Source organism: Falco naumanni, chromosome 2 (genome assembly GCF_017639655.2).
Source record: "Falco naumanni isolate bFalNau1 chromosome 2, bFalNau1.pat, whole genome shotgun sequence".
Lineage (NCBI taxonomy): Eukaryota > Metazoa > Chordata > Aves > Falconiformes > Falconidae > Falco > Falco naumanni.
Genome location: NC_054055.1, coordinates 97,000,300 through 97,026,355, shown reverse-complemented (window position 1 = coordinate 97,026,355; position 26,056 = coordinate 97,000,300). Strand labels below are relative to the sequence as shown.

Here is a 26,056-nt window from a genome sequence, read left to right as displayed (position 1 = left end):
GAGATTCCCCTGCAGCCTGTGGAGAAGACCATGGTGACACAGGCTATCCCCATGCAGCCCATAGAGGACTACAGTGGAGCAGACATCCACCCTGCAGCCTGTGGAGGACCCACACCGGAGCAGGTAGACAGCCTGCAGAGAAGAACCCATGCAGAAGCAAGTTTTCTGGCAGGAGCCATGTACCATAGAAGACTCATGCTGGAGTAGTACTTGAAGAAGAGCAGTCTGTGGGAAGGACCCATGTTGGACAAGTTTGTGAAGAACTGCATCCCACAGTAAGAAGCCCACACTGGAGCAGGTGAAGAGTGAGAAGGAAGGAGTGGCAGAGATGATGTGTGATGAACTGACCACAACCCCTATTCCCCATCCTCCTGTGCCAGTCGAGGGGAAGAGGTAGAAGAGTTGGGAATGAAGTTGAGCCCGAGAAGAAGTACGGGGTGGGGGAAAAGTGGTTTTAGTTTTGGGGTTTTTTCTCAGTACTCTACTCTTACAATTAATTAGCAATAAATTACACTAATCTTCCCCAAGTTAAGGCTGTTTTGTTTTGCCTCTAACAGTACTTGTTGAGCGATCCCTGTCCTTATATCAATCCACAAGCTTTTAATCTTATTTTCACCCCCATCTTGCTGAGGAGATGGAGTGAGAGAGCAGCTTGGTGGATACCTGGCAGTCAGCCAAAGTTAACTGACCACACAAGGGAAGCAAGAAAATCCTACCACTACTATTTTTTGAGGAAAATATAATAAAGAACCTTGGGGAAAAAATTACCTGTAAGGTAGTCAAGGCATTCCAACAATTTCTTCTCTCTGGTGAAATCAAGTGCGAATGTATCGAAAGTATCATTGAGATTAATCTCAGGAATTAGAACCTGGGAGGATGCCGTTGCCATGGAAACTCTATAATGAAAAGAAAAAAGTCTTTTAGCATGCAAGACACAATAACTTTCACATCAAGGTAGGACCTGATCATTATGATTATTATCACTTCTCAAAAAGCTTGGCAAAAACTTTTACATGTATTTTATTTATATTGTTTAAGTTAGGAACTTCTCCTGCCACTCTTCTTTTTGCAAGTAAAGTCTCCAGTAAAAATCTCTTACTGTTTAGCTTTTGCCTAACATGTGGTGTCAGCTAAGTTTTTAACAAAATATCGGTTAAGCAACCGTTCTTTCTAATCACCCATTGAACCAAAATAGCAATAGCACCACATTCGTGTTTTAAGCAATCCTGACAGATGCTGCATCTCTCCCAGCCCTTGTTTTCTCAAGCAGTTTCTTGCTCCAGGCATTCCTTGGCACCGTTGTCCCAAGGGCTTGGTGCAGATCTCTACACCTTCTCAGCTGTTCAGCACAGCACATCACTGTTAACTTCAAAAAGCAGAGCGGGGAGATAAAACAGATGTCAGCACAGTTTATTTTGAAAGGCTTTTCCCTGCAAAGCATGTGTGCATGCTTACATTTCCTCCGAAACGGACAGGTTTCCTTGCCTACTTGACTTCAGAAGCTACATCATCCACTTTCTGTCTGTCCAGCTGTACTAATATAAAGAGATGAGCTTTCACAAGAAAACTGCCCCATCAGGATGGATTTTTCAGATCCACCAGCCTGGTATCTTAAATATATTTTACTGGAGAGCTGGATACTGGATATGTTTATAAAAAGCGTAATCCATGTAAACAAAGAGATTATTAAAGCCCATGTTATATGACAGAAATTTGTTAATTATTTCAGTTTGGAGGTAAACACACAACCATTCACACAATGTCTGTCATGTACCTGTCATTCATGACACATGTCAGATCAAAATATTTTGAATGCTTCAATTAACATTTTCCCAAATTAGAGTATTTCCCTGCAGACAGGACTCAAATGGCTCCAGGCCAAATGCTTGCTAAGAAGTATGTTCTCATGTATTTCTTGTGTAATATTTTAGGAAAATACAGTTAGGAATGTAAAAAACTGAGCTGCACATCCCCTTGTCTTCAGCATAGTTTTTAAAACCTGAGCGGAGGAGGTTTTCTAGTCAATAATTCTTGTTATAGAGTTTTCAGCACTGTTTCTCTTAGTTTAAAGTAGATCCTAGTGCAGATGGATTTTTTTGAGAGGGGATAACTGAAGTGCCTTTTGCCCCATGTACTTAGAGGGAAAAAAACCCTGAGCTCTTTCAATTTTTTTTCCTTCCCCACGTCTCCCACCCCCCAGTAGTTCATCTGCAGTTACACTGTGATGTTTTTACACCTAGTAGGAAAAAAAGGCATGCATTTCTTGTATGGCCTGTGTTAGGACAAACTCAGGGAGATGTACACCTCTAAAAAATTAACTAAGGCCTTGCTAATAAACCAGCAAACAGGTATCTAAGGTTCTTTGCATATCTCCATAAATCACATATTTATTGTGAAGACGACCATACTGCCAGGCCCTTTTGGACTGTTTTTTGGAGCTGTGCGAAGGGTGCACTGTGACTACATGTGTTAAAGTCTGTTTTCAGTGAGCTCAACAGTTTGCAGCTTCAGACACCATGTCACCAAATTAGGTTCAGAGGATTGAATTTCCTCTTGTAATTCTGCCTGCTCTATCTGACACTGTGCTTGGTTGGAAAGGGTTTTTTCTAGGATAAATGCATTTCACCCACTGTAAATAATGCACAGCCTAAATCACTGCAGTGTGTATAATGTCTCTGCTTACATTGTTACCTGTTGTGCTCACAACAGAGAATTTTATATTGCAATTACTTTGAAATACAAGAATGAAGAAATGCAATGAGCATAATTTCAGGAGACCGTTTTAGATGCTGGCGCTCAGGGCCCTCATAAGACTGTTACATGAGCAGCCTAGAAGCAAAGAAAATATTGTTCACCACATGAGAACTAAGAGAGTTACTTGTAGAGAATAATTTATTAATCATATTTAGTCTCTTTTTCCACTTGCAAGTTGTCTACAAGCACTTGGTGTTTTTTTCCACTCTGTTTTATTCACTGCTTGAAATGATTCTTTAATTTTCAGGGCGTTCACAGCCATCTCATTACAGACAGCAATCTGCGATAGCCAAGAATTAGATTTGATTGGGCACATATGTCAGCTGGTCCCATTTCTGCTCTCGGAGTGTCTCTCCTGTGACTGTATTTATGATGAAACTGTTCATGTTTAAAGTTCAAAACAGAGCTTCTCTGAATATTCTCTTGTAGTCAGTTAAAAAGCTTTGTGTCTCCACAGGTTTCTGTGCTACTGATTGTTCCACTGAAATCTGAAAAAATGACAGACCCTCACCTACAGCTTTTTACTGATGATATTCATGTGATAGTTTTACTATCAGCTTCAGCTGGGATGCCACAATGCAGCTTGGTGACAGAACACAAACCAAGGTCTGACAGCTCACGTGTAAATCCTTGCCTTGCCTTCCTTTGCCCTTGCCCTCCTCAACAGATTTTCAATTCTGCAACAATCAACCCAGTGTTGCTGGCTTACTTACAAGTTGATTAAGTAGCTTTGTTGAAGCCTGATATTCAAAGAATCTGTATACAGAACTCCAGAGTAACCAGTAAACTTAAAAAATAAAAAATAGCAAGGAATTTCATGCTTCAAATTCAGTAAGAATTGGCTGGACAATATGAAGATGCAATATGAACCCAGAGATTAAAAAAAATAGCTGAATATATCAGCATACCTTTTATAATTTTCTTCTTCATAGTCCAGTTACATTCTCCTTTTTTGTTGTTTCTCTGACTGATGTCTGAACAGCTGATAATTCCAACAGAATATTTTTTCATCAGAAAATACTGCTGAAATTCAGCAGAGATGTTTCAAGGTTACAGTTTTGCACTGAGAATGAGACCAAATTTTCTAATAGCACTGTTTCCTGGGAAGGCTTGCTTTCACTTGTATTTGGATCCTTGATGTATCTAGCACACTGAGGAGGATCTAGGATCCTAGAAGCAGTAGACATTCCCTGCACCCAGGGACCCAACACAGCAGCTGCCATAACTTCCAGACACCCAGGCTGTTGAATCCTCAACTATGCCAGTGGGCTACTTCAGAGATGCCTGTTGCAGGTTCCAGAAGTTATGCAATTCATTACCTTGCCACTTGCTATTTTGTGAAGACTATGAATCCATTAAGATAATTCCAAACTTCTACGGAATGTACTCACTGCCTGATTTCTTCTTCAATCTCTTAATTTGTCATGGAGTAGGAATTTCATCCTCCAAAACCTTGATTTTTTAGTGTGTTTAGCACCAGATATCTGCTTGGCAGCCATACTGCCCCCTTCATTTTTACATGACATTGCTGTTCTAACTCTTATTTCGCACCGTTTTTCAACTGCTCCTGTTTTCAAAGGGATGTTTTGATTTAGCATTACAGTAAGGTCCTTCCCCCTCTGGTACAGCACAAAGTAGCGTTTTGGGGGAATATGTTAATTAACCCCCCACCTCTGACCACATCTGTGGTAGGACAAGACATTATGGCAACTATGACAACCTGTCTGCTGTAAACTGAGGTTTTTCTGTTTATTGAGAGGGACTTATTCTTTACCTTTCAGTGATATTTTTAGCAGTTTGCAGGAAGCGAGCGTGATCATTCTCCTTCAGCGACTGTTCAGCCTGAGAGATGAGGGACGTTGAGCGCTCAATGCACTGTTTGCAGTTTGCAATCTGCTGAGCCAGTTTTCTCAACCTCACCACCTTGAGTGGAAACATAAGAAAGCAGTCACATCTCTAAGGTCAGAAATAATGAGGGCATTTGCGCTTCCGAGGTAAGGCTGGAAATGCAAAGGGGGAGTTAAGATGAATGGCTTCACTGACAAGAGCTTCTTTCACACTAGCTTGATGGTGAGCATCCATCTAGCCACGTAACATTTTTAACAAGAGGACAGGCACAGCCTTTCTGCCTCAATATTTTCCACATGGGAAACAACAGAGGAGAGCCAAAACAAGCACAGCTGGCCTATTTTCCAACAGAAAACCCGTCATTTCCTGGTACTTTCTGCTTACATGATAACTAAGGGCTATTTAGATAACTGTTTCTCTGAAGTGATGAGATCTGTGTTAAAGGCATCTTATAAACCACGTTTTTTCCTGTTACTGAGGTGAGTTTCATAGAAAATCATCTGAAAATAAAACAGCAGAAAAAGACTGTTCAGTTCTACTAACAATACATGCATGCCCTTTTCATTACGTGCTTTTAGTCAGATAATGTTTTCTTGTCAGATATTTTTAACGACAAAAGCACAGTAGTGCTGGAGAGCTGATTATTATTGCTGCAAACATATGTGCTGGAGATAAACACAGTAGATGTGACTGTCATCGTTAGCTGAAAGGTTAGGGAGGGGCACAGCTAATCGTCCATTTCAAGACAATGTTGGCTAACAAAACTTCTAGTTCCTGAAAGGTCTGGGAGTACTTCCCATTGTTATCACAACAGGATCATAGTCTGAACAGGAGTAAGAAATAGGAAGGAAATGAAATAATTCTGGAGTTTAGAAAGGCTGTAAGACCAAGTTACATGCAAAATGCGGAAACGAATAGCCAAGTGGATTGGCAGAAATATCCAAATTTATAATCAAGATAACATTCCCAATCTCAGCAATTAAGACACAAGCTAAGAAGTTGCTTAGTTAAATTTCAGACATAATTGCATCCTAAGCAGAGATAAAGTGATCTTAGTGCACCTACCTGACAACAGAAACCGCTAGGAAAATAAATCTTTTGGAAAAATTTCAAAAAGAAAATACTGGCCAAATGATTAGTGTCTCATAACATTAGTATTTATTCTAAAGATAGAAACAATAAAGGAAGAAAAATGGCTGGGAAAGCATAAAGATTTTGATAATACTAATGATCTAATAATTTTCTAGGATTAACTAATGCCATAGTGTTTTCCCTAACTGTGCATCTACCGGTTACAATTAGGTAGACGTATGTAACCAAGGAAAGGTTCCTTGTAGTATTAAGAAGCTCATCTCTTTGTTTACTTATTAATTTACAAAACAAAAAATGAAAAGAAATAAATGTTACCTTGTGAGCTTTTAGCAATCATAAGACGTGTAATTTGTGAATTGGGGGGTTTGTTCACTTGATTCTTTTTTATATCTTCTTCAAGAAGAAAACTGACAATAAAAGTCTCATCTTGCTCACCTCCCACCAATCCCCCCATGGCAGGAACGAAGTCTGTACTGAAATGATCTTATTTGATATTTATCTTTTTCCTGCTACGTGCTGTGGGATTTTATCGGTTTTGAGTGATAGGTGAGATTAAGGATGGAGCTGCACCATATTGTCAGACTTAAGTGTCTAAATCTGCAGCCTTGCAAACTTAGCTAGAACTTTGCACCTGAATGTTTCCAGCTCTGCAGCCATAACTATGGTCCTATAGACAAATTTGCCGTGCCCTGCCTTCCAGAAAGACTCTTAGCCACAGGCCCTCTGGAAATAAATTACATTGAGCAGACTTCCGTGTGGCTTTTCACAGGAAATTTTGACCCCCTGAAATCTTTCAACATATACAACATACGAGGCAAAGCACTCCAGATCTTTACTGGACCTCCACTGATACCACTTCTGGCTGGACAAAGTAAAACAAAGAATGGGGATAGATTCTGATATCAGCTATATTCAAATAAATTTAGAGTCAATTGTATTATAAATCTTCCATGCTCTGATGGACATTAGAAAATATTTTTGCAAGCAATAGATTTTTTAAAAACAACTCAAGTTGCACAAATCCAAATTAATAGAAAGTTTTCTACTTCATTGGAAGCACAGCTGGTCTCACTGCGTAGAGAAACTGAATTGAAACAATAATGCAGAAGGCGAGATTTTCCATTTTATAGGGAATTATATTTTGTTAAGAGCATGAGGAAATTTAGGTTCTGTCACACAGTGTACAGGACCTGTGGTTTCAAATATGTTTAAGTCATCCCTTGCCTACAGGCTTCTTATTTCAAGTTAATTGGAATATCTTGACAGCCACATGAACCATTTAACCTGCTCGTGACTTTATTCCATCCCTGAGCTTTTCCCACACAAGTAGAGTTTATATTTGACTTAGTTAGTTTAGCAGTTAAAGAGTAAACATTATGTACCTAGAAACTAAGAACAATAATTCAACTCCAATGTGTTTCTGCTACTGTGATCTAAACAAGAAAAGCTTTTACCTTTCCTTCCTTGATTTTTGTTCCAATTATTTGTCGTCTTTGCTGGATTATTTCAATAAGCTGGTCACATTCTTCCATCAGCTTGGTTTCTTGGCGGGATGCATTTACCTACAAAGCAAATCATTATGATTAGCAAAACTTGCTTTGACATTTTCGTTTTCCTTTTTCTAATTTAAACATTGTGGTTTCTAAAATGATGGTTTTGACATTTTTTGCTGCTTTCTGTATATAACCTATGCATTCTTTTTTTTTCTCCCTGGCTTGGATTTTATGTAATACTGAAACAAGTCTGAATGTCTTGTTCGCAGGAGGTAGGACTCAGAAATAGATATTCATCAGGTATTTCTAACTCAAGCGAGAAAAGTCTGGTCTTGTGACTACGGAGTGATGTCAGTTATAAGGGATATCAGTGAGAAGCGAAGGTTTTTCAGGAGGTGCTTAACACATCACAATTTCAAGCTGTATCTAGTGCTGCAGTGAATGCTACTGCACATAAGAGCACAAGTACTGGGTCAGACACTCCATCTACTGTGGTATCCTGCCTCTCACTGCTGCTGGTGCCAGCATCTGCTAGTAAAGCATCTTAGAAAGAAGTCTCAACATGTATGATGATTCCAATGAATATTTTCTCATCCTCCAACCATTTGGACCTCAGAGTCTTCTTGAACCAGACAGATTTTTTTCTACATCATTACTTATCCTCAGAAGAATTACCTTCTGTGGATTTATTTATTCTCTCCTTCAGCTCCTGCACACTTTAAGTATCCCCACCACCCTACAGCAAGGGATACCACAGCCTAACTCACAGTAAAGTGAACTGCCTCCTTTAGAGCGATTTGAACCTATGTCCTTCCAGCTGCCTTTAATGATCCCAAGTTCTTTTACTGGAAAGGACAGTGAACTACTGATACCTATCCAGAATCACCACGCTGCTTGTGCTTTCATAGATCACTGTTTTGTCCTCTAGCAGGGTGACCTTTCTACACTGAAGAACCTGAAGTGATTCAGTTTTTCCTTGTATGAAAGCCGTACCACCACCATCCAATCATCCTTGGTTTTCTTCTCTGAAACTTTGCCAGGTCTATCATCTCCTTTTTGATGTGGGAACAGAACTGTACTTAAGTACTCAAGGTGCAAACTATGGAGTCATACAGTGGCACAATACGTTCTCCACTTCATCTTGATTACTTTCACAATGATTCCTATGTTTGATCTGTTGAATTTAACACTTGAAAATATTGTTTATTATTTTCATTATCCATATAGTGGTTCCTGAAAGGTTCAAATTCTCAAAGATCTAAGTGACATTATGAAGTCATGTGTAATTGACTGTCTTTATTATTACCACTTTGCCTCAGAAATTAATCAGATAAAAAATAACAGCTGTGCTCATGTAGTTTTCTACAGTATAAATATATGAGCCAGTGAAACTGTTTTTAATGCAAAAAAAACCTTCACAAAGGATATTAGCTTTCTATGGGAAATGTTGGCTTTTGTCAAAAAATAAGAAAACTTAGAAAAGTTTTGGTTCTCAGTTGAAATTGTTTTGTTTCTGGGGGAGACTGACTTTTTCAGTGAAAAGTCAACATTCTGTGTGACAAGAAAAATGTACTTCCCCACCAGTAGAAGCATGTATAGCTTACACGTATAAACTTACACTGCATAAACAGTCAGACAAAAAGGGAAAAAGTTCTAATCATGCCTAGAATAAAGAAAAATTTAAAGGAGTTATTTTGGAGCTATGTTTCCATTTGTACTTTGCTGATAGGGTAAGGTAGCCTTCAGCCCTGGCCAATTAATTGCTCCTAGAGCCACATCACCTTTTCCATCAGGCTAGTAAGAGCCAGGGGAGAACAACAACAGGGAACAGTTCCACGTGACAAGTAATTATATTTCTCTCCTTGGTTATTTTTCAGTCTGATGAACCCTTAATCTGTCTCAGACTTGAGGTTTTTTTTTTCTTCCAACAATGTGTTTAAACATGCATTTACCTGTAAGCACATTATGGAGCTCATTAAGATTAAGCAAATGCTTATTTATCTAAATTTGAACCAGGGCCAATAACCTTCTTACGTGAAATACATTGTGTCCTCTGGGCAAAGAGGGGACTTGTTTACAAAGGCCTGCTTTCATTAAAGTTTTGGATTATCCTTCTCGAACCTTCATAAAATTAAAGTTTGATTGCATATTTTATATGTTTAATTATTAATTAAGATATCAGGTTTATAAAGAGAAAACATATTTGCTTCTGGAAGGGATCAGATGGTACTGAAAGTGCTGGGGAGATCTGCATGTAATAGGTGAGGGTGTAGAAAGTACCTCCACTATGCAGTTGTAGGTGCCTATTTATCTCCTTATGTTAGCCAGCTGTTTGCTCTGCCTGGCTTCTCACCGCAGTCCATGAGGAGAGAGACCACGAAGCAGCTCACCCAAAGCCTCTGGCAGTGCCAGTGTCTCTCCACTGGCTGCTCACAGAGCCTAGAAGAACCAGTCAACCATCGTTGTCCCTCCTATTCTCCTTCTTCTTCTCATCCTACCACCCCGGCTGCATCACACCCTCCCTTCACGCTCTGTACTTTGGCACGGAACTTGGCAGAGCTGTTTTCAGCAACCCACCCAGTGCAAGTTTCCCCAGCCCTGACTCCAGTCTCACTAGTGGACTGACATGCCAACAAGCGTGGGGAATCCCAAATGGCCTCTGTCGGGGCAATGATCACACCCACGGCGCATGGGCACAACTCCTCCCGTGTGATACGGAGGTCTGCTCATGCCAGAGCTGACTTTGGCACTTAATTACGGTAACACTTCACAGGATTTTTGAGTAGCTTCCACTCAAAGTGTTACTTCTATCACCACTTACATCATGGATTTGGTTTGTTGAGCAGATCTAATTAATCTTTGGGGCAACTGTCATGAAACATAGAGTTACAGGAAAGTAAAGTCAATATTGTTTCATTTAATACTCTGGTTGGTTTGAATAATAACATATTAATTAAATCTTAACTTAAAAAACTCTAGACTAAGAAAACCAAAATGCTTGGAAAAAATGCTTAGATTTCTTACTGACTGCAGGCTTCTCTTTTTCTTTGAAATCTGAAAAGTATACTCTTTTATAAACTTCATTTGAAGACATTTCCAACTTTATAGCTTGCACAAGCTTTTTAAAAGTAAAAAGAATATCCAAAAATTATTTGATATGTCTGAGCTTTGAATGAAAAAAAATATTAATTTGAAGGCTTTTCTCAAGTTGAAATACTCCTTAATCAAATTTTCAGCCTACAAAGCCTCTGATTCAGTAATAACTTCATAATTGAGCACATGCCTAACTTTAAGTGCACCATATTAGCTGTGGCCCTAAAGGGACTATTTGTGAGATTACTATTGAATATTATTTACTTGCATGCTTCTGAGGAGTCATATATCAGACCAAAGAGCCACAGGCATGGAGCAGGGCTCCGCTGTACAGGTGCTACAGAAATACCAGAATAAGGCTCTGTCTTCTGCCGGAGTCCTTTGATGAACAACAACCTTGACAATAACTTCCAGCTGGGGCTGGCCAAGGAATGCGAGTTCTGTCTGGTGAAAATATTTGAGGTTTTATGTTCTACATTTTTCCACATTAAAAACAAGCCCTGTTTCCAAGGAGTTCATTAAAAGAGACTGCGAGCTGCATTTAAAAAGTCTGGAGACTGCGTTGCTCGCTTTGGTTGTGGGAGGCTCTCAATCATGCAGAGAGCAGACTTAAATCTGGGCTTCCTCCATCCCAGATGAGTGTCGACTCTTTAATCTGAGACACCTATTGCCTGAGAGTTTATGCTGGACTTAGGGACACCTCTCTGTAGAAAATCTCACTGACATCAATACACATAGTTTTGGCATCAACAAATTCCTTAATGTTACACATCCAGAACTGTTTTGAACCTAAAGAGTTGTGTTTTGTTGGTATCATTGTTATAAACTTCTCCTTCACACCACAAAACAGTTTTAAAACTGACTAGGATGCCTTCTTATGATTTAGCCAAAATGATGACATTTTCTACTACAAGAAGGCACGCAAGGACTGATTCTAGTTCTGCTGCTTTTGTGGGAAGTTTATTTTGATTTCTGTAACATCCAAAGACCTCAAACAGACAGTTTACAGGAAAAAAAAATATAACTTGGGGTTCTTTCCAGGTTTTCCAGATGGATGGATAGGTATCGCTGGCCTTTGCCTCAGGGAGTGGGTGTAGGGTAAAAAAAAAAAAGAAAAATGGGGGTTCCTCAGTTGTCTGACAGGTAGCTGGAAACAACAAGCCCCCCCCCAACCCAAAGGGGGGAGCAGACCAGCTGTTCCCTGCTCCACAAGCTGAGAACTGCTTTGGAAAGTGTTCTAGTCTCTGCAGAGGCTTCCTTGGCTTTCATCTTCAGAGACCTGAGTTAAATTGCAGCTTAGGTCATAAGAAAATGAATGTGGTGGTTTCAAAGTCCCCAGCAGATGTTTGGGAAATCACAGAACTACAACATGGCTAGAGGTTCAAGGTTACAGGGGAGCTTCTATGGTTAATTCAAAGGCAAACAGAGTGTCAGAGGGCTAGATTCATACCCATGGAAACTTCCTCAACTAATATACCGAAATCAAAGGATTTTTTATGTCAGAATTTCACTTGCAGGAGCAAAACTCTCCCTCTGAGATTCTTTGTGGGTAAGGTAATTTTGTCCAAAAGTGGAAATGCACATGTGTGTGTTATATATAATCAGCAAATAATCTCTAAATGACAAGCAAAATAAGACACCCTAAATCAGAGGTGGCTTGCTTTTTTAAGACTATACTGTCTGGGATAAATCCATCAAACGCAGAGTAATTTTTATTCACTAGTGCTCTGCTGGCTATGCAAAATGGAAGAAAGTATGTTGTAGAAAGAGTCTGATCTCTGGAAAGCGAGGTATGAACATGAGTTTCAGCTTTACTAATTAAAAATGGTCCCAATGCCTCAAAAAATCATTTCCTTGCAGTTGTGGCCATATAGAGAAAGAAAAGGTATCAGCTTTTCTTTATGTGTTTGAGTTGATGGTTATAGAATTACTACATACAAATAAACAAACACTTCAGAAGAGCAAACTACAATAATTCCACTTAACAACTGCAACATCATTTCCACATATTTTACTTTAGATTTTGAGCTTGAATTCCTTATTACATGAAACCCAGAAACTGGGGTGGAGTGGGGTGGGGAGGTGGGGAATCTAAAATGGTGACATATAATAGCTAGTACCTGCTTACTATAGGAAAACTTTCTTCATTGTCATGTAGATGCAGAACACATTTTCTTGGATTAGAGTCTCTAGATGAATTAAAGAATTATGCTTATCTAAAGAGAGAGGCCTATTTATTTTTTAATTACTCCATGTTGTAAAATGAATAACTTTTCTTCACAGAGTCATAATACATTGAAGTCATATTTTAACATCATCCATTTTTCAGTTATCTATTAGATGGAAATACAAAGTATAATAATTAATGTGAATTTATTAAAACACGTCTTCCCTTTCTTTTTATGGATGGTTAGGTGGAGTAAGAGCCATAGATTCAAACTTCTTTCATTTCATATCCGTGATTGATATTACAGGTTATTTAATTTAGTCTTCTGTAGAGGAAAAGCAACTCTTGAAATAAAGCTTTTTCAGACTTTATCTAGTCTATGTGTAAAACTGATTTTATCTATTATGACAAACTGTGCCTTTGGAAATATGTGATATTAATCAACCTGCCATCTATATGGATCATCTACAACTCCTTTATTCTGAATTGGCACAAGAGAAAAAGGAACGGTCATCTTCCATTTCAAGTGTGCCAGAGGCTTTGTTTTTGTTTGCATTCCACATCTATCTCTAACCAGGAGACCTGTGTTTGGAGGCAGTCTCAGCACAGGTTAAACAAAGGTCAGTGAAAAATACAGCAACTTACTCTGGCTACTTAGGAATTTTGTGAATGAAGAATCGATTAGGCCAGGATGGCTAAATCGCTTTGGGTCAGGCTGATAAGACTATCTGCCCCCATCTTGACTAAAAGGAAACCCTGTTAGAAGTTTGAAATACTCATGTTACTTATTAAAATATTATTTTAACTTTTTTTTGTCCCACTGTGCTGTGAAGGACATTGTTGAGAAACTAATCAGCAAGATACCTATCAGTAGTCTAGTGACATTTACATTTACCATCTAATCACAAAACAAAATAAACACGGAAGTTTCATGGAAAACAAACTATTTATAAGAATTCCATTAAAAACATTTAAAAATCTTAAACTCAGATGATCGAGAAAGTTCTCACAAGGAGATTCTCCAGAGATGCTTGTGCTGACAGCTGTAAAGCCCATGAGTAGGCTTGCTTCAGTGAACCAAGTACTGTTTCTATAAAACACAAATGTAGCATCATGTTGGAACTATAGCTGACATTTCTCAAGATAGGAGAGCTCACTGGAGAAATGACATTTGTTGTGAGACAAACCACAGTTTCACAACTGGGTTAAACTGCTCTGGGATCACACTGCCAAAAAGAAAAAAGGTATTCCCAACTTTCCTTCCATCTGCAGAAGCTGCTGCGGCCACCTGGGGAAATGGCTGGGCTGAGCTCACCTGGCTGATATGCGTGTGGGAAGCAGGTAGAGAAACACAAAGGGGAGAGAGAAGCAGAGGTGGGGAGGCTTTTGGCAGCAATGAGATTTAAGATCAGATTAAGCTGTTTGTCTGTGAAACCAAGACCTAAGAGCAATGTGGTTTTTTAAGATGCAGTAAAAGGGTCATATTAATAATTTCTTTTCAGTCATTATTTTTATCCTTTATGGTAGTCTCTTCTTTGAACCTAAATAATGAAAACACTTTTTGAATTTAATAATATTTATTGGTTTTATTTTGTTTCTCCTGCTGACAGGAAAACAAACCACTTGGTGTGTTTCATTTAGGATAGAAAAGCAAAAACAGTTAAATAATCACTGAAGTTCAAAGGACTGCCTGCCCTTTGATGAAGATGAAGACAGTGCCCTTGTAACCAACAGTTCAGTACTTAAAACTCTCATCCAGGATCTGGGGTCTTTAGCCTAGTGCCTAGTGTTTAACATCCTCACTAGAGGACCAATAGCTTTGGTCTCCTTGCTGTTCTAATGGCTGTTTAGCTATTTACATTAGGCAGAAAAAGGAGGTACTCAGGAGTATTTTTTTTCCCCTAAAGGTAAATGTCTTAAAGACAGACGGTTCCAAAAAGTAAGAACATTTTGACTGACAAGTTATATTATCTGATGCCAGGCACAAAATATTACCTGCTGCCCTAGTTAACTGGCGATTAACAGTGAACTCAACTCCATTTTCTAGTCTAAGGGTAAAGTCTTGCAGGAATGTCAGTCTAGAGAGAGTGTAAGCATGTACACGTGCATGGATGTGAGACGGAGGGAGAGATGGAGCAAATGGGAACTGGCCACCTTAACAGGCAATGGCAAGCACTACTATTAGCTTATATACAATCTGTGTGGCCTGTTATCATAATTATGACTCCAATTTCCACAAGTTACAAACCAGTTGTAGGTGCAATAACACATTCCAGCACGTGCCTAATATGTACATAAAATGTGTGCATAGGTGCTGCAGTTATATATATACACACACATATACATATATATGCTAAATTCTACATTTAATTAGTAATTTGTGAAAGCAATTAAATAATTCTTTAGACCAACAGTATTTGACTGCTGGGCTAGGGCTTACTGGGCATGCAAATTGGGCCATCCTTGAATGAATAGTCTGTATTGCCATATGCCATGCAGCAAGTTTTGTCAGTTTTTATTTCTGAAGTTACTCTTCTCTTTAATGCTATATAAAATTAAGACTCTGACTAATGTTTACCTGAGATTTTCCCTGAACAAAATCAGCTTTTGTGAAAGTGGAATTAAATGTAGAATGAAAGTAATTGGAAATCAAAGGTAGATCGTGCCATATATTTCATCTAAATAATGTCAATAAAGAAAGTCTCTTTTGTATCCTCTCTCATTAGAAACTGCCTTTGGAAAAAAATGCTGTAAACTCCTTCTTGGGGTTTTACGCACATCATGAAGTTTGTTAATTAGTCTTTTATCGAGAGTAAGAACTCCCCATTTCCTTCAAGTCATATTTTCCTGCCTATTTCACAAATCAAAAAATGTCAGTTACTTCTAGCACTTAAATATAGCAAATAAATTCAGCTGCTGAAGAAATAACTTCACAAAAAAGGAAGATAATGTAGCAGAGGAAAAAGCAACTTTCACTGGAGTTAATTTTCCAATTTATCTGCCCCACACACATCACAGTGATGGCAAACACTTATTTAACCCTTTGCCCCTTTCTTACTATGTAAAAAAACCCCAACAAAGTAGATTCCTTATTCCAAACTACTAGTGGTCACTTTTGTGTGACTACAAAGGCCATTTGCTGTGGTTCAGACACCAGGACTTACAAGCTTTCCACTTAAATTCTCCTAATGAGAATTTCTCAATTTACTTGGGCTTTGACTGAAATTATCTCAAATCTCAAGGAGTGAGTAGCATGACACTTAGCGGAAACAGAGTAGTCACTGTTTTTTGTTGTCACAGGCAAAGCCTCTTTATTGTTTGAGTCTCCTCAAGGAATCACGCTAACAGTTGAGTTTTGATTTTGCTGTCCCTCAGGTTATAGAAATGCTATACGTATCCTATATAAAAATTGATGGAGATGTTTTGTTGCAAAATTTGAAGAAGCTATCTTGTAGCTGAAGTCTTACCAGAATTGCAAATTTTCAGTATTTATAATTTCCCCATTTGGCTCATTTCTTTTTGATCAGCCACACAAAAAAAGGCAACAGCAGGATTTTCCCTGTGCTGCCATCTCCTCCTCACCACTTTTGCACTACGGTTGTTACACTGATTTAAAATGTGTCTGATAATGTTCAAGTGTTCAGTATCTGTGCCAGTGAAATAAAGGATTTTTCAATATAGTACTTTTTTTGCAGATGATTATATAACATGGCTATAAAAACCACCTTTTGAGACACACAAAACCAATTTTTGACTGGAAACTTTATGCTGAGATTTAGCCTGCAGCAGATCTTTAGAAGTGAGCTAGAAACAGCATTTCCATTACAAACAGAAAGCAAAGGATGCAGCAGTTTGAGGGTTACACAGTTAGAGGAAAGTGCCTTCCCGTCTTTAAACAACCAAAAATGATTTTGCAGCAGTGTCCAGAATTTGCTTCCTATGACTTTTTGTGAATTGAAAACAAAACAAAACAAACAGAAAGACTGAGATACAGATGTTATAAAGCTGTCTACAAGCAAAACCTATTTCCTTTCCCCTCCCCCTCCAGATAATTGCTCCAATTTTTCCTCCAGCTGAGTTGAGATTATGTTTCTGCCTAACAGATGAGAGAAGCTTCATGGTATCGACTATATAACAGACATTTAATCATATATTTCCTAGAAGAGATGGGAAAAAAAACAGAAACAAAACTCAAATTGCTCAGAAAAAAGTAACTGACAAAAGAGACTCATGCTCAGATTTGTGCCTTATGCCAATAAATGTCACGATCTAAAAGACATTTGCAGCAGCCTCACACATTCAAAGAAGCAATGTGCCTTGGAAATTATGACAAAGAAGCAAATTTAATGTGACATAGCACTTTGTCAGCCAGAGAAACCTGTGACACTAAAACCAAGGGGAGAACTTAAGCACTTAGAACATTAAATCCTTCCCTGATTCAAATGAGAAGTAGTTGAATTTGGAGCTGTGTACAGCTGGAAAAGGCACAGGCCAGCAAAGCAGGATGCGGCCCCTGTCACCTTGCACGTGGCAGGCATGCAGGGGAGGATGGCAGTGCTGCAGTGTGCCAGGGGCAGGTAGGGGACACAGCCAAAGGCCACCTGGGCCACTGCCATCTCAGCACCCCTCCAGCACACTGTGGGAGGGAGGGAGACCTGACAATGGGTTGGTATGGCCACAGGGATGCTATCACCCAGGGATTAACCTATATAGCATATATATGCCATATCCTAGGCCTGTCAATCCCAGTTTTGCAACAGTATTTTTAGAGTATTTGTCAAGGCTCCTATAAATATTTTCAGGTATTCACATGAGCTATTTGCATAGTGCATTTGTTATGAGCAAATTACTGCAGCCTGGTTTCACACAGTGGGGCTGGATCCGGCTAGACCCTCTTCTCCCTCAGCTGAGCTAGAGGACTTGTACCTGGACCTTGTTAATTTATGCCAAAGCATAAATATTTACATTACTTCCTTTTCCCTCAAACATCTTCCCCTTATAATGGCTCCAGAACTAAGTAGCTGCTGTCCTGACACACACAGACATTTTTATGGGCTTTTAAGAGCTACATGCTGATTTAGCCACATGCTAGAGGGCTCTTTTATTGGGTGAACGGTCACAGAATTTAAAGATAAAATTATTCCGGACTGTTTTTAATGCTTTAAAAAAAGTTTTCTACAGATACTCTGAGATGCATGAATGCTGTGAATGCATGAATACAAACAAACACGTTTCAGATTAGTAGCCATTTCTATTGCATTTTCTCAGCGTGTGGAGAAAACGGTATTTTATCCTATGACTCAGTTTATCGTTTTACACAGCCAAGCCTGCTGTCCCTGGGGAGACAGCCACAGCTGCCTTCCCTAAGCAGCGAGGAGCGGAGCTGGCTCACCAGGGCCGGCCCAGTGAACTGCCCTGAGCACCGCCGTGCTCTGCAGGAAGCAGCCTGGCCAAAGGCGTGTAGACCTGCCATCATCTCCAAGGAAGGAAAACAAAACTTTCCTGATTAAGAGCCTTCGGGGTTTCTACAAAACCAAGAAATGGCAGACAGGATTAGAGAGGAAGGGAGAGTGGAAAGACATAAAACTGAGTATAAATCAAAAAACGTGTTAAGGATGTGTCTGAAAGATGAGTTAAACCAGCATGCTCCTAATGAAACAAAGATTTGGGACAGAAAGGAGTGTTATGGTCTCAAGCTTTCGCTTTTCAGGGTGAGATTCCCTTTGAGAAAATGGGATTTTTAAAACTGTTATCATAAACTAAGAATTAGCACAGTTTGTATATTAGGCAAGAAATCAGACATTTAGGTCTTAAAATTATGATTATTACAAATGCTTAGTAATATCTTTGCTTTTGCAAAGGGTTCCCTTTGAAAAAATGGGATTTTTTTAAATTGTTATCATAAACTAAGTATTAGCACAATTTGCATATTAGGCAAGAAATCAGACATTTAGGTGTGAAAATTATCAATTATTATAAAATGCTTAGTAATATCTTTGCTGTACGTAAAGCAGTAAAGAATGCAAGTGTGGCTTGATTTATTCACGAAAGTTTTCCTGCTGGCACCCCCAGAACCACCCACAGGAATGCAAGACTGGAAGTGGACTTCACGAGTCTCCCAAGATCAGTTCCCCATCGGGATAAATCCTGTCATAAATTGATAAACTCCATCTAAAAATAGGCAAGATTTATGTCTCCGTTGCTGTGATGAAAGGCAGCCCCAGATCTCCCCTTCCCAGTGGCTGGAAGGCATCCAGCTTCCAGATAACCAACATCCCCAACCAGTCCTTGCCTGCTTATGTGAGCAAAAAGTGAAAATAACTCCCTTTCAGAAGGGAATAAACATTAGTTTGAAAACACAGAGGGGCTGGGATATGGCCTTTGCTATCGATGAAGTTACAGTTGCCTGATGGGAAGGATGTATGGGTAGAGAATTAATCTGCAGCTTCAGCTGGTCGCTGGGAAGCCATTAACAGCTCATTTGGCTGATGAGAAACAGTAGCTCTGCGACAACATTTGGGTTGGCTGGTGAGGATTCATTTATTTGAAAGACAAGAGCCTGTATGTTGTTCATTTTCAGAAACATCAGCTTCTGCTCCATATCAAAAGCCAAAAAAGACATTCCTTTTTATTTTTCATGTAATATTGATTTTTTTTGTTTATGTCATGACAAAGCCTTTAAAATTCGTTGATGTTTATTTCTACCAAAAGATGTTTATTAGCATAACTTTTCAAAAAGTTTATATATCCCTTAATAAATACTCGGTAACTTTAACACAAGGAATAATAATTTACTTTCCTACCTTGTTTTTCAAAGTTCAAATTATGTGTGAAACCCAAAGCTTCTTTTCTTTTCTTTTTTTTTTTTCTCCAATTGGTTTTAAACCCCCCAAAATGTAAACCAACATTATAATAACATCATTAAAATTATTTAAAATTAGGTAAGGAAAATCAAAGTATGTAACAGCAGTTTTTAAAGGTACCACCTATGTATTTACATGTTTACAAATTATATTCAATGTACTTTACATCATTATCTGCAATATATTGTATCAAAAAGTGAAAAAAGAAACATGTCCTGTAAAATTAACTACATGTTCAGTTTTGACCTTTGAGTGAGTTCATATGGCAACACAAATACCATCACTGGAAACTTGAGCTTTTTTTCCGCCTAGTATTTTGCAATCTTAAATTTGCAAAATCAATTTTACAAACAATATATCGTTTCCTTCATTCAGGTCCCTGGTTTGTGATGAATGTTTTTCTTGAAGAAGCACAAAGAAAGACAGCATCTTGTCTTTTTAAAAATCTATCTAAGCCTCAGTGCTTTTCTAATGTTGAAGATATTCACTTAATATCTGAAGTTTCACAGAGCTCTGAGAAACAGAGATAGCTTTAAAGTTTACTTGCACATCCCCACTTGCCTGATTTCCAGTGCGGCCTTGGTCCAGGGTTTTGACTGAAGCTAATTTCTTAATATTTAGCTAATTTAAATGCTAATTAGAGTAATTTGATGAATAAAACGTGGTAGGAATTCATTAACAACTTTGCTGCTATTTCTTTATGTCTACAGAGAAATTTTCTAAAACAGGACTCCAGGGACAGTAATGCATCTGTTACCAGTTGAATGAGCTGGATTTTTTGTAATACTAAACCTCAGAGTTGGTAACATATTGCAGAACCACAAAGGAGATGGAGGAGCAATTTAAAATTATACAGATCTATCCCATCTTGGACATAGGTCATCAACGAAGAAGCCTTATGCTGTCCTAAGCCCATTCATTTCTTGGGGTTTGCTCTGATTTTTACATACAGAGGAAGAAAATGTGCCTTGTCTCGGTCTCTCATTACCTACTACAGTCCTTCCAACTGGTACAACAGCTCTTCTGCCTGATGCTGTCGCTGCCCATATGAAGAAGTCAATCCATTCACCTCGTATCTGATACCATGGGTAGAGTTTCATGGTTTAGTTGAGCCCATGAAGTCAGCGAGGCTCCACAGGTGGAGTGAATAGAAAAATGGGTAAAACGATCTCTTTGGAAGAACAGTCTTGGGGTTTTTTTTGTTGTTGTTTTGATTTGTTTTTTGTTTTGTTTTGCATTTCTTTGCTTTGGTTTTTTTGGGTGGATTTTTTTCCCCCTTTTTTCTGCAGCACGTGCCATTACCACAGTCAACAAGGTATTTAAGCAGATATCAAATTTTCAAGACATGATTTTGAATCTATTCACAAGTCAAAGTTGCTTTGGGGCTTAATTAGGTTACTGAATTTTACTCTGAGAAAGTCAGAAAAGAAGCAGTCTTGTCTAATGAAGAGAGTCTTGTCTGAAAACCAAATGCCTTTCTGCAGCGCTGGCAGGTGGCTGTGTTACAGCAGTTTATGTCACAGCTAACTTTATCTTAAATTCTACCAGTGTTTCAGAAGCTCTGGGTTAAGGCTATCTTCCTCTCTTATATTCCTCAGCTAACACTAGTGAAGAAACCTGGTTTCCTTTCACATATATAGATAACCATACTCAAAGTGGAATACCTTTTCTACACAACATAGCTTAATTATTTAATGTTGCCTGTCTGCTAGGAACATACAGCAAGCCCTTCTCTGAATAAACAAGGCTGCTACAGGAATTGCAATGTATTCAGAAGTGAAATGGTCCTATGCAGAAGTTTGTCAACAGGTAGCATTGCAATGCAAACAAAATCCCAAACATTTTTTTCACAGGGAAAATAGGTTTCCCCTGCTAATCTTACTAGTAATTAGCTGTTCAACTGAAAATACCTGTTCTCTGTGATTGAGGTCTAAAGCTTGTTCCACTTTAAATCAGCAGTATTTAAGTTGTGTCAGCTCCTCTGATTCCTACCCCATTAACTTTCCCATGCCCTTTTAAATTGAGTTTAGAACACTTGAAGACTGATAGCACTGCAAATGATGAAGTTGGTGCATCTCAGGGAATCCAGTGTATCTGTCAACAAGGACACGTACCTCAAGATGCTGAGCTTTTCCTAGTCTTCCAGTGTTTCTTAGCACAATTTAACTGAAGGAGAAGTAAAAATATTTTGTATCCGGTGTGTCACCTGGGACTCACAGCTGAGACTGACAATGAGGAAAGCACTAGTGATAAAGTTTTGATGCCATGGGGATGTTTGTATAACATCTACTAGCAGAAAGCATAAACTCATGTTGTCTTTTTGCAGGTTTTTTTATGATATGGAAGCTCTTTGTTCTTAGTGATTTTGGCTTTGTTGATCTGAATGTACCGTAAGGAACTGTGGCAAAAAGTAAAAAGAAAAGTGTTGCTAAAAAGAATCTATTTTGGATTCTGATCTCTTCCTTTGTCAGCTCCCATGGCTGAATTAGTCTGTGATTATCTTAATTTGCAAGTAGAGTAGCATCCCCCATGGGGCCATTCAAAAAATCCCCTGGATTTCAGTGAAATATGGATTCAGATCCCTCCTTGCTGAAGATTTTCTGTGATACTTGAAGTGGAATATGTAACTGAGGCAACTCAAAGGCCTGTAAGCATTTTTCTTGTTCTGAAGATAAACATATTTAATGTATGACTTTTGAGTCCACATATGTATTTAGATACTTAATTCTGATGAAAAAGAAATAATCAGTGGCTGACAGAAACCTAAATATTGTTTTGGATCTGGGCATTACTATTTCTTTGCTTTTGTTTTCCACCTGTAAATATTACTCTACCTCACAAAGGACCCAAAAAGATAAACATGTTACAGATAGCGAGTGATATGCCCAAGTATAGCAGTGGTGGTGACCATACAAACACATTGTAATTAAAAGGGGACAGCAAGGAATGTAAAGGAGGCCGTCTGTATTGAGAATACCATTTATCAGTGAAAAAGCTCCAGATCAGTTTACCACTACTTTAATTTAGTTCTGTGTTTGTTGTTTGGGTTTTTTTGTTTGTTTGTTTGTTTAAACTTTTGTTCCTGAATGCTAAATGAATGTAATTAAGTTTACAAGTATTTCAAAAGGAGGTCAGTACTCACTTCTACATGTTGACAGGTCTGAATGAGTTTCGCCAAAAGAGTTTCCAGTTCAGTATTCCTCTTAATAAGGTTGGTGAGGTTACTCTCCAAATTTTGCTGTCAAAAAGAAAGAAAAGAACACATTGGCATTTTGAAGAATGTAGTGTTTAGATGAACAATTGAAAAATGGCTATATTTTCAGGATCTGAACTTTTTAATTACACAGGTATGAACATGAGACTTTCATTTTTATATACTCCATTAGATGTTTTGTCTATGCATCAAGTACAGCAAGGCAAGAGAGCAGAAAAGTTCAAGAGCGAGTTCTAAAAAATAGGATTTCTAAGGACCTACTAAAAACTAGATGAATTAATCAGTTGTAGTTGGGGGTGGGGGGAAAGGAGTGAGGAGAACAGGGGAGCTAAAAAAATTTTGCCAGAAAAAGTGGTTTATTTTGGCTGAGAACACTTTTTGACTCCTTATTTCCTGCTCTCAGTTTAACATTTGAATTTAAAAGCCTGCTGCTGAGTTCTACAAGTATGTGCCTCTTTGGGACTGTACTTCTAAGGACCCAGTAGACAGGTCAGCACTTTCTTCTTGGGATTCACAGTGCCGGATGGGATTGATTTAACTTATTTAATTCCCTAGTTCATTGAAGTTCTATTTTTAAATAAATAATTCTAAAGAAAATCATCCTTTCTACACATAAGAATGAAATGCCTACTCACCGACTGTCTTCACTAACTGTTCTTAAGAGAGAACTTGTGGCTTGTGCCTGTGTTTATCAACTGATTACAGCTGCAGTGAATATCTGCCACCATGGGAGATCAGAGTGCTTTCCAGCTTCCAGAGCTGAGGCTGCACCCTGGCCACTATGCAACTGCACATGAGATCAAGATCTAGCAACAAATGTTTTAGCCTCCCTTCTGCCCTCTGTATCCACAGGAAGGAAATCCAAGCACATGAGGAGGAGGAGGGGGAGGTCTGTGATAGCTGTGACCCACTCCCTGGTCTGGCTGCCTTGGGACCAGGATCCTGCTATGCACCTTACCACCAGCTCCTAGCTTTTTACTACACATTCTGTGATAGATGCTGTTTTACATGAAATTCCACCTTCTGGAAGAACATGGGCATGAAAAGGTCCTTTTTTTTTTTTTTTTTGCAAAAAATGCAGTGTTTCTGCAGAGATAAAAAAGCTCTGTAAATATAACTTAAGCACATTATAAAGAAGAAGAAGAAAAAGAAGCAAGCCATTAAAAAGAGTCCTGACTGTAAATATTTATTTTAGTAATTTCAGGGGCACACATGTCATTTTGGAAAACCTGAGGACTGTTGGCATCACAAAGTTTCTCATAGTTATTCACCTATGTAAGTGTGTGAGACTAGTCCCTTACTTAGTATTCCTGGCAGGCTGACAGTCCCTGCCTTTTAATGGTGCTTTGTCCCCCGATGAGTCCCCAGTATCTGGGAAGTACTGAATGAGAATACCAGAACTGGGCCCTGTGCTTCTCTGCCTACAAGGGCAGCAGTGTCTCTGCAGAGCTCTCATTAATTTCATCCCTCCTCATCTTTTATTAATGGACTTCTTTTCTTCACACTACTACTTTTCCCCCAATCTATCTATTCATTGCTTAAGTCCCTTCAGCTACCATTAACTCACCCGACTTCTCCCATCCACCCCACCCCCCACCCCCGCCCTTTACACCTCCATGCATGATTTTAATGTGTGTGAGTGTGTGTGAGAGCGAGTGTTTTCTGGTGCTGTTACTCACTGCCTATTTCACGCTGTTTTAAAACACAGTTCCTTGCCCTCCCTTCCTGCAGCTGTGCAGTCTTCTTTACTCCTTCTTGCATATGGCCACAAACAAATGAAGCCGGCAGTATTTCATTGCTGAACCATACACACTTTGGCATTTACCAGGGCTGATGTTGTAAACACCGGAGGAGCAGTCAGTCCTGTTCCATTAAAGATAGCACAGGATTTTGATGGTTTTAAGTATATAACTCTTCTGAGAAGTGTGATGGGTGTTTGAAGTACATAATTTTGGCATTTTCTTCCCAGCACAGCCATGCATATCGTGTATCACAAGTTCTGGCTGTAAAAATACCTTCTACACTGCATTTATTTTATGGCCCACTAAAACAAAGAGTAACAAGAACGGGCATTCTTTACTGAACAGTTTGAGCTGTATCTTATATTTCCATAAGCCGTACTGTGAACAATCATTTAATTGCAAAGGCATGTTTGCTGTGCTGTTAGATGTCCCTTTGTAGAGCTGAGACTCACATGCAAAGTCAAAATACCATATATAGTTACAGTATCAGATAACTTTTGTCCCTAAAAACCAGTTTGTTAAGGGGATCCAAATGTGTAAAACCTCTTTATATACTTTCTTATTGCTCATAGAACCATTCTGTACATGTTCTAATATTTTATACTAAAAGGTTTAAAATGAAAAATGTGTACTCTTGATTGAGGCTGCCTAATTTAAAATGTATTACTGAATATAACAAATACTAACAGCTGGGACCTTTATATATTATGAAGAAAAAATGTTCTCAAAGTTGTTATGGAACACTGCAGTGATTTAAAATAAGCTGAAAATGTCTTTAACTAAGGCCATTAATACATGAAGAGTAAGTATTCTTCTTTGAAACATAAATTTATTTACTCATAGATTAGTTATAGACTATTATATCCAGGATATTTTCAAATTCTGGGTAAAGCACAAAATTTTAGAATGCTTCCTATCTAATGAACATAAATATAAACCTATATGTATTATTATGGTTTCACACAGGTCTCTTGATGTCCTCTGCATTTCCCAACTGTGAAAATGGAGGCTAACTACTAAACGAGTGAGTTTCTTTACAAAAATTGGAATTAATGCATTCCTGTGCCTAGTTCTTTGAACTGTGCCATTTTCACATTGGAAAGCCTGGAATTTTGTTTCCATGCAGTTTGGTATGCAAGAGAGCAGGGTCTTTTTAAGTCAAGAATTATGAGAATTTTGTTAAACTTTTGTTGAAGAACATCAGTCTATATTAATGCTTTACAAGATTACAAGAACCTGGCAGCTGCTTTCTGCAATTAATGTCAAACTTTCTAGTTTCACCAGGCAATTACTGAATGGCAGCTTTTAAAACTGGCCTGACTTGAAAGTTTTAAAGCTCATAAAACTCGACCAATTCTTGCAGTATGTTTATCTGCATTTTCTCTTGGCAGTATCTTCCTCTAGTTCTTTCCCCTATTCTATTCCCATATGGACCATGGTACCACTTTGGGTACCACATGATAGTAGGTACCAGCAGCAGAGTTCAAGCCCTGCCCTCTTTTGTTAGTCAGCATAAGGGGCGCCAGAAAGGACCTGAAAGACATTTAAATTTCGGAAGCATGTTTGCTCACAGACTTTCCAAAATGTTGCAAACTCATTTCACATACACGTCTGAAAATTCTCAGGTTGTATAAAAAATTCAATGCCAGATTTGGAGCTCTGACCATCTTGAAAAATTGAGCCAGTGCTGTAGACCAGAATTCCTGCAATAGTGAATTGTAGCCATGTTTTAAGTCTGGAGAAAGTGTGTTTTCATAAATGATGAGTATATGTGAAAATGAGTGGCAGAA

At 38.6% G+C, this 26,056-nt stretch overlaps 1 protein-coding gene across 1 annotated transcript in view; it reads right to left on the bottom strand.

Annotated features, from left to right (window-relative positions):
- Positions 1-26,056, bottom strand: part of MID1 (midline 1) — a 157,369-nt gene that overhangs the window by 24,143 nt on the left and 107,170 nt on the right. Inside the window, exons 3-6 of the mRNA XM_040582761.1 lie at positions 22,453-22,548; positions 7,149-7,256; positions 4,529-4,677; positions 769-896 (exon numbers count right to left, since the gene is read on the bottom strand). Of these exons, the coding sequence (XP_040438695.1) occupies positions 769-896; positions 4,529-4,677; positions 7,149-7,256; positions 22,453-22,548 (481 nt within the window). The remainder of the gene's footprint in view (positions 1-768; positions 897-4,528; positions 4,678-7,148; positions 7,257-22,452; positions 22,549-26,056) is intronic.